Here is a 9,390-nt window from a genome sequence, read left to right as displayed (position 1 = left end):
CTATCAAACTCAGATTCTAAAACACCTTGAGGACAAACACGGCCCCCGAGGCATGACAGTCACCTGAGGGGACATGAAGTGCAGCTCAGGACCACAGCCGTGGTCACAAAGGCACACGGGGTTCTCTCAAACGAGTCCTCTTCCCCGTCCCATCTGACTTGACCTTTCCTGCCCCCGGCCAGGGGGGTCTCGCACCTGCTGACGTGGCGACGGCTGCGGAGGGCTACTCTGGTCGCTCGGCCCTTCTCCAGGCTCCTCGTGCTGCTGCGGCCGCTCCGGCCTCTCCGGGGGACTCACTGAAACGGCAAAGCAAACCCTTCAGCGGCGGCACAAGGAGCAGCGGCGGCAGCCAAAGCCAGCGCGGCGCCTCTGGTGCAGAAAGCACCAGATTTAGGATTTTAGGATACTGCTTAGAAATCCCTTTACTGTTCCCATCTTGATTTGAATATCAAGAATTCTAATTAGTGGATATTAATAGGGGAAACTAATGATTACTTTGGGAAAATAAGTCTCAAATGGGATAAACGATCAAATATAAAATAAAATCTGTATTACCAATGCTGCTAGCATACCCCTGTAAAGTCCCAGAGCTACAGTATTCATTAACCAATGATCTGTTAGTGGTTAGAAACAAGGACAGTGTGTTGTAGTCCAAGATGTCTGCTGGACAGGATTTATGATGGTGCCCATTGTGTATAATCTTTGCATCATGACCAAAGCAGGTACGAGCCAAGAGCCTACGAGCCAAGGACATGTTCCTTGACCAAACATGGTCAATTTGAGGAGCGGTCGAGACCTCTGACTCATGGGCCACCTACCTAAATGATACCCCCTACTCACAAGGGAACAACAGAAGACTACGACAGAGGCTGCGCGCTCATTTGCATCAGGAGCGAGAGAAGAAGAACCAATCATCGAGAGGACGATGATGAATATGCATGGATGATATTTCAACGATATATCATTGATACATATCAATGATGACTGAATATGTACGAATTTAATATATAAATATTTGTTGATTGCAATGTGCAGGCGGCCATCTTGGGGAAGGATCCCACATCCCCGCTGCGCGTCGTTAATAAACGACGTCTCTACTGGTCTGTGTGTGGAGAAGTTTTTCTTCTCCAGATTTGCAACACCTCCAGCCGAGCAACCCCTGGGACCGGCGCCCCGCACATGTCGCAGCTCCCGTTTCCCAACCCCACTGCCAAAGGCCCGGCATGGGTTGGGCTGTTGGCCCCCGCTGCCCTGCGAATGAGGGACGGCCGCTCTTCCACGGGCCCTAGGCGCCCGGGGAGGGGGGATGCTCTGCACTCACCTTCCTCCGCGCGAGCCCGGCGCTTCCTTTTCCTCGGGGGAGGTCCCACAGAGGGGGACGGTGACTTTGTGCGACGTCCAGACCTCAGCTGCATCACAGCAACAGAGATGGGGCGGCACTGGTGCAGTCGCAGGCTGTCACAGAATCACACCACGGTGGGGGTTGGAAGGGACCTCTGGAGATCATCTAGTCCAACCCCCTCTGCTAATCCCCTTACAGCAGGTTGCACAGGAGTGTGTCCAGGCAGCGTTTTGAGTATCTCCAGGGAAGGAGACTCCACAACCTCCCTGGGCAGCCTGTTCCAGTGCTCTTGTCACCCTTAACGTTCAGGTTGAACTTCCTGTGCTCCAGTTTGTGCCCGTTGCCCCTTGCCCGGTCACCGGGCACCACCAAAAAGAGCCCGGCCCCATCCCCTTGACACCCACCCTTGAGATATTTCCAAGCGTTGATGAGGTCCCCTCTCAGTCTTTTCTTCTTCAGGCTGAAGAGCCCCAGGTCTCGGTCCTTCACTGCCTGTGGCAAACACACCACTGAGTTGGGGGGCAGCCGTGCGGGCAGATGAGTCCAGCTCATGCCATGACGTCACAAACGCCCCGGCTGTGACAGACAGACATTCCGGAACCCTGTGGTGGCCATGGGGATGGCCAATGGGGGTAACTGGGCCATGGCAAGGCCTGTCACTCCTGTTGACACTTTCCTTACAATGAGAACTGGAAAACGCAGCAACTTTCGGGCTGTGCCAGCAGTCACAGGGAGGCTGGAGAGGCCTTCATCCGCCTGGGTCCCATCAGGGCTCTGGCCATGGGCTTCAGAGCCAGCTCTGTACCCCCGCCGTGACCGGTGGAGCAGGGTGAGCAGGGGAATTTGTGGCCAAACCGTGGATGGACTGGGATTTGACTCCTGGCACCTGAGCTGAGCTGGGCTGTCTATGAGCAGTTGTTACCAGTACCAACTGGGATGCTGTACATCAGAAGATGATGCTTTTTAGAATAAATAATAACATGTTGGCCAAAAGTGAGTCCTTGGTCATTTGGGCTGTTTCCTTTGGGGTATATTGTGCAGAGCTGGGACCAGTAGTGGACCTGTGAGAAAGACTGTGAGGGACCTGCACTCCAGTGAGGGACCCCATAGATAGTCCCAGCACCAACCTGGTTTCCCAGCTGGGGCTGACGACAAGGCTTTCATCCACCAGAATGGCGATGTGCTGGTGAGAGTTGAGATGCAAAGAGTTCTTCTTGAACTTGCTTTCGGAGAGTCCTTTGGGGAAAAGAAATGGGTTTTTTTGGGCAAATTTGGAACGTCGGAAGGTTCTAGGGAACCCACACAGGGTGACCCAGCGAGTATCGATGCACATGAGCTTGGATCATCCATCACGTGATTAACACATCAATAGCAGGTGGTTCTTCCCAGACTCATTGATCAAGGCACAAAGAAAGTTGTGGGCACAAGGAGTCTCATGCAGACCTTTCCCATTGTCTGCAGATGGACTACGAGCCAACCACTTCATCCCATCAATGTGACGGCCTAAGTGAGCCGCTCTGGGCTCTCCCTGCTCGGCAGCGTGGCTGCATGGCGGTCATCTCCCCTTGAGCTGGGTCACCTCTCAAGGTGGTTCCTTGAGGCAGAGAGACCTTTTACCAGCCACAGATCTTTGCATGAGCCCAACTTGAGCTCTCCCTAAATTGCAACCAGACTGCACGCCCAGTGACTCTGCCCTTTGAGCAGGGACACCTCCCAAGGTTTGAGATCCCTTACCAGAAACTAAGAGATCCTTCTGAACCTGAGGTGGAGAGACCGCCTGATTCACAACAGCTCCTCGGTAAGTGACTGACAGCATGCCAAATTAATCCTCATTAAATCCATGTAGTTCTGTTTGTGAACAGGCATAGTGCGGTGTGGATGGTGAACGGGGCAGAGATCACTGGACCTTACTGGGCTGGGAAGAATAGGTAAATCTTACAAACCAGATCTTCCTGCGTGCACCTTCTCCACAAGAGAACGCAGTAGGGGCTTGTCAACAAGTAACGTTTTTGTCTCCTTTCTCCCCAGTCCGACTTGACATGCCCTGCCCGATGCTGTTCCGGCTGACAAACACCAAGGCGGACCGAGCAACGCACTGTGGAGTGCTGGAATCTGAGGCTGAGGAGGGTGTCTGCTACCTTCCGCCCTGGGTGAGTGGTCTCCCGTGTCCAAACCCGAAGAGCAGGACAAATGAGTTGCCAGTTTGGTATTAAAGAGGTGGGAGGTGTCCTGGCCGGGCCTGTCTTCGCTAGTCACGTTCACAGCTTTCAGCCAGGTTTCCCTCCCCCAGTTTAACTCCGTAAGCGAAGCAGACTGCTTCTGAAGGCCGTTATTCCTGAAAAGAAAACATGGCCGACTGGTGCGTTTCAGGGCAGGTGGTGGCCCCAGCGAAAATAAGGAAAGAGATCTCGCTGATCGTGGTTCGTGTCCTTGTTTTCACTCTCGCAGATGATGCAGAACTTGTCGCTGGAAGCGGGAGGCCTGGTACAAGTGGAAAGCGTCCACCTTCCCGTGGGTACTTCCGCCACATTTCAGCCCCAGAGCCCAGATTTTCTTTCCATCACCAGCGTCAAAGCTGTGTATCCTTCCTACCGGCTACGGAGTGGGGCACAAGTTTTCTCCTGAATGGAAGGACGAGGCAGAGCTCGCTCTTCAGGCGTGGCTCACACTCCTCCAGTAACTCCTGGAAGGATGGAGGGCTTACGTACAGAGATGACGCCAACTGCTGGCACAAAGCGTCACCTGGAGGGCAGAAGCGTGAATCTTGAAAGTCCAATGGGTTTGAGTGTTCTCTAGAAAAACTTAAACACCCTAAGGTTTACTAAAAGGTTCTAAACCACCTTTGAGGGACCAAGGATCAGGGTTTTAATGACACAGTAGCTTTAAAGCTTTGATGTTGCATCGAAGACAAACGTTTCATCTTAACATCCTCCCAAGATTAGAAAACGCCTTGAGAAACTACCCTTGTCTCACTACGGGGGATGTTATTGCCATCAAGTACAACGAAAAGGTACAGTATATTAGATATAGACACCGTACAGTCAGTTGTGACTGCACAAGTACCTCGGCTACATCTTGAGAAGCGATTCTATGGGTGAGTGTTGTGCCCACTGGATCCGTTGGGGCTGCAGACTCAGCTCAGCTCTTCGATGTCGATGCTAAAACAATCAACACAGATGATGTTTAGGCTGGTTGTTGACTCATGAGAAAACACACATTTGTGCTGCTGATGTTCTTACAAGCTCTTTTTCAGTTTTACCCTACATTCGTAATTTGCTTTCAGAAATGCAGATTAAGGTACAGTCAGAGCGCAGCAAGGTACAGTAAAAGGCAGGTTCTCTCGTTCCACCATACAGCAATCTTGTGTCTAGGGCAAAAAAATCTTTGCTGTCATGTTCTGTGGAGGTCCTGTAGTATCCAGTCGTCGAGTAAGGGGAGCACTTCCTTCAATTTTCTTGAAGCTGTCTGAAGGGAAAGGTTTTGCCATGCTTTTCTTCTACAGGCTGAGCTCTTTCATGGGCCGTCTTGAAATATTCACTGCTCTTTCAGATCTATGAGCTTCAGGTGGTGGAGACCAAACCAGAGAAGGCCGTGTCCATCACAGACTGTGATCTCGAGGTAAGTTCAAGCTGACATGGAAAGCCTGTGTCCTCCCCAAAGGAGAGGGCATCTTAGTCAGTGACAGCATCGCCCACCGGGCACCTCTGAGGATGGGGCAGGAAAGGTCAAGTCAGATGGGACGGGGAAGAGGACTCGTTTGAGAGAACCCCGTGTGCCTTTGTGACCACGGCTGTGGTCCTGAGCTGCACTTCATGTCCCCTCAGGTGACTGTCATGCCTCGGGGGCCGTGTTTGTCCTCAAGGTGTTTTAGAATCTGAGTTTGATAGAGCAGCCTTTTCTTGGTTCAAAGAATTGCGGGGTGCTGGTTCACGGCTCTGTCCCACTTCTGTGCTAAGGCTCATTCCTGGGAGGTTTAGTCTTTTCACTTTTGAGTTAAAATATGTAACAGGCAGACGTCAGTTCTTTCTTGATGAAAACGGAGTGATAGTTGGTGGAGTTTGGAGAAACAGTGCTCTAAACCTTACGATCCAAAGAAAAATATCGTTCATGCTTATTTTCACGCTGCTTCTATAAACAGGTGGATTTTGTTGCTCCCGTGGGGCCCAAAGAACCAGAGGGAAGCGCACAACAGGAAGAGACCACAGTAAGTTAAGCTTCTGCTCTCCACAAACGCATCCTCTAGACAACCAGCCTTGCTTGTGAGGGAACGGGGAGCTCCAACATCGTTTATTTTTGCCTGAAACGATTTCTTAAGGCTGACCTTTCCTTACCGGATGCTTTTTCCTGTGTTACTGAGGAGGTGGTTGTGTACCAACAGTTGATTTCGGAAAGATAATTATTCTAATTTTGCACAGAATTATTCTAAAGTTTTGTTTGGTCAGAAATACGTGGAACTGTTCTTGTGTGTTCTGCACATCGCACCAGGAACACGAGGAAGTCACTTTTTTCCCCTCACAGGACGCTGAAGGAGACCCCAGCGGAAGTGCGAGCGACGCAGGCTTTCACGTAAGTCCCCCATCTCGGCTGTTTTCCCAATGTTGTGCAAGGGTGAGGGAAAGCTGCTCCAAACAACTGCGAAATACTCGTATAAACTGCAAAATAATCGCAGAAACTGCAAAATACTTGATCTTAGAGGGGCTCCTTCCTTCACTGGCGAGTCTCTGCCTGTGTTTTGTTTTGCTCACGGCCAGGAAGGGCACAACTTGCTGTCGTTCAAGGGGCAGGTGAAAACCAGGCGATGGAAACATCCACACCCCCAGGGGTCAGCGGCTTCTTTGACACACCAGAAAGAAAACTGCTGAACCAAAGAATTGAATAAAATGGATAGCAAGCTTTTACAGAATAGAGCAGCCCCATGCAGCGTGCTTTCAATTAAATTAAACCTCGTTCTGTGCACACAGGCATTCTCCGGTCCTGGGTACAGACTAGACAGCAAGAAGGAAGGTGCTGAGCCGTCGGCAGCTGAACCAGGAGCCGTTCAAAGGTTGGTCCATCTCGTTCCCTTGTCAGCAAGTGAAGGTTCAGCATTTGAGTGGAGGTTTTTTTTTCCTGCTCCTGCAATATAAACAAGGTGTTTTCCTCCTAATTTGGCGTTTAGAAAAGCAAGTCTGGTCTTCTAGACTTGGCTGTGACATCCCTGACTGCTGAAGGTGCAGATCCTAAGTCAACGTTGCCAGAACTCTCTCAGTCAACTCCGGTTCTGGGGAAGACATGTGGGGAGAGGCAGCAGGCTCGCCGAGTCTGGTGGGCTGGAGGGAGCCCTGCCCGTTTCCTAAAGCGAAACGTGGTGTCGCGGGAAATCTTGAACCCTGGTGGAAAAGCACGTCCGTGGCCCTGTGGAGACCACAGGCAACGTGGAAACCAAGCTTCTACAGCAGGTCCAGGAGCTGATGATCTCCTCCATGCCACGTATGCCCCCCTTTAGGAAATAATTCCGTGGCTTCCATCTAGAAATAGTTGGGGATGAAAATTCGCAGCCAGCGATGGTACAACACTGACCGACACAGAATAGGCCTCGCTGCGTTCAGGTGGATGGGAGGTACAAAATTTCTCCTTTCATCGTACTTTTATGCTGCTTTTCCAGAGAAATCCCCAACCACGACTACCAGATGGGTAAAATCACCTTCGACAGAAACTCACACCCGCCGGTTCAGAAAGACCAAGAGGTAAATCGAGTTGGATCCCTCCCAGTTTTGCACGGAATTAGGACATGAGGACTATTGCCCGAGTTTGTGGTTCCTCTCTCCACACTTGGTTTTTCACAGCACCCTTCTCTTAAAAAGTGGGAGTAGTCACCAAGTGACTGGAGTGAGGTGAAAGCCACCTCCGGTGTCCTTGCTTGCTAATGGAAGCCTGTTTCACGTGGCTGAAAGGTCACCAAAACGCTCGTCTTTTAGTTTTGGGGAGAAAGCAGTGATTACCCAGATTAAGGATGTGAACTATCTCCGGTCAGTGGCTGCTCTGATGGAACAATTGTTCCTTCCAATGGTCGCTCAGCGTTCATCCTGCCCCAGCAGCGAGCACAGAGGTAACCATCTTCCTTCCCCTCTTTCCTTTTTCCAGGAGAAATCCGGCAGCCACTTTACCCCCTTTTTGGGAGAAGGCCATTCTCTGGAAGAAATGGGAGGAAAGCCCTGACTTGTGGCACCTTCGGTCAGTCAGGAAGAACAATTGCAGCGTGTGGATCGTCGCAGTTGAGAGGAGACACTGGTTTTTGGCAACACACGCACCCTTTCCCTGCTTCTTCGTTTCACACTGAGCCCCGGCGCTGTCAAACCGTCGGAATATTCAGTGGAGAATGAAGTTCTGGGAATTCTGAAAAATTCTTTGCGTGTGTTTTTCAAGAGAAAGAGCAGCTCTCAGCTAAACCTTAGCAGCAACCCCAACGAGTTCTACCTACCCCAACAGGGCGACGTCCTCCTCTCTTAGACCCTGAGCGATGACAGTCTCGGGTAGCTCCACGCTGGATATTTTCCTCCCTTTCTCTCTGTTTTGCCACAATTTCTGGGAAGCTTTTTGGGTAGGAGTCAAGTCAGGAACGACCTGCGGAAGGAGCCAGCGTTGGTGGGCGAGAAGCTGTGGGAACACCACGGTGAGGAGGCCTTGCAGGAGGGTATAAATCAGTTTGGGACAAAAGCAAGCGTCTCAGTGGGAGATAAAGAGGTTTGTTGCTAAAAATAGTATCTCGGGGGGGGTACAAGGGGGTGTCCCTGCGGAGTAAAGGGGTCTCGGGCTCAGCTTTCCCCTCAGATGGGTCCGTGCCTCAGTGGCCACCGGGCACGTCCGCCAGGAGGGGTTTTGGGAGCGTCAGACCCAGGGGTCTGGAACGGCTGGTCCTGGGGGGCCATGGGAAGGCCCCACGCTGCCCGGCTACTGGCACTGGGGTTTACTGGTCCTAGGGGGCCGTGGGAAGGCCCCACGCTGCCTGGCTACCGGCACTGGGGTTCACTGGTCCTGGGGAGCCGCAGCAAGCCCATGTTTGCAGAAGGACAGGGCCCAGTCTATACTGGGAGGCGATCCAGTTTGTACCAGGACGGGGCCTAGTTTGTAGTGGGAGGGGATCCAATTTGTACCAGGACAGGGCCCAGTCTGTACTGACAGGGGATCAGGGCATCCAGTTGGTCCTGGGACATGGCCCAGTCTGTACTGGGAGGGTGTCAAGTTTGTTCCAGTTTGTACCGGGACAGGGCCCAGTCTGTACTGGGAGGGGATCCAGTCTGTACTCAGTTATTTTCTACTTTCCCATATCAGTTGAAGCTACTATGAACTTAGTATATTTGAAATTTCAAGTCTTTCATGAAATCTGGCTGAAATCACTCGCTGGATTCTCAAGTTATTAAGGAAGGACAGCCAGACAGGCTCTGTTTCCCATGGCTGGAAACTTACCCAAGTCCAGCACCAGAGATGGACGTGCCCAGAGTGTATCCTAGACTGAGAGATGGGAGATACTTGTATTGATGTCTTTCAGGCCACCTGATCATCTCGTTGTATGCTCTGGTGGTCGCTTCTAATTGTGTCCACTTTTCAGGCTTAAAACCAGTGCCTTGCTCTGAGTATCAACATGCAATACCTACTGGATCATAAAGACTCTATTTTCCAAAATAAAAAATATCATCAGAAGCAGGCACAAAAGTATTAATTCAATAAATAAGACTTACATTAATTCACACCTGAAAAAATATCCTCCCCTCTTCTCTTCTACATAATTTTCAAAGGAAAGGAAACCCTTAATGTTCTTTCTAAGACTCCCAAAAGAAACTCCAAGGAAATAAATATTATTTACTTTGCATATCCTGCAAGACAGTAAGCAACCTCCCAAAGAGGGTCCACAGACCCTTTTCAGTATCAAGAATTTCCCTTGCCGAGACAAAAGAAAAATATATCTATGAAGAACTACTACGGTTTTAAAACGCCGTGAGAGTCAGACCATTGATGACTGTCCCTGTCACCATACACAAGGGAGCACCCCAGTTTTTGTGTCCTTCACC

The 9,390-nt window shown here is 50.9% G+C and overlaps 1 protein-coding gene across 1 annotated transcript; it reads left to right on the top strand.

Moving 5' to 3' along the window:
• Positions 1 to 2,803: 2,803 nt before the first annotated feature.
• LOC147412643 (ubiquitin recognition factor in ER-associated degradation protein 1-like) lies at positions 2,804 to 7,540 on the top strand. The gene is made up of 12 exons (XM_086481126.1): positions 2,804 to 2,849; positions 3,047 to 3,060; positions 3,237 to 3,270; positions 3,371 to 3,492; positions 3,791 to 3,921; positions 4,280 to 4,352; positions 4,892 to 4,960; positions 5,481 to 5,546; positions 5,861 to 5,908; positions 6,304 to 6,386; positions 6,987 to 7,068; positions 7,466 to 7,540. Exons 1-12 carry the CDS (start codon positions 2,804 to 2,806, stop codon positions 7,538 to 7,540), a joined length of 843 nt encoding a protein of 280 aa, XP_086337252.1.
• Positions 7,541 to 9,390: the final 1,850 nt, after the last annotated feature.

This window comes from Leptosomus discolor, unplaced genomic scaffold, assembly GCF_034619465.1.
Source record: "Leptosomus discolor isolate bLepDis1 unplaced genomic scaffold, bLepDis1.hap2 HAP2_SCAFFOLD_45, whole genome shotgun sequence".
NCBI classification, from domain to species: domain Eukaryota; kingdom Metazoa; phylum Chordata; class Aves; order Leptosomiformes; family Leptosomidae; genus Leptosomus; species Leptosomus discolor.
This window is presented reverse-complemented; position numbering and strand designations above follow the sequence as displayed.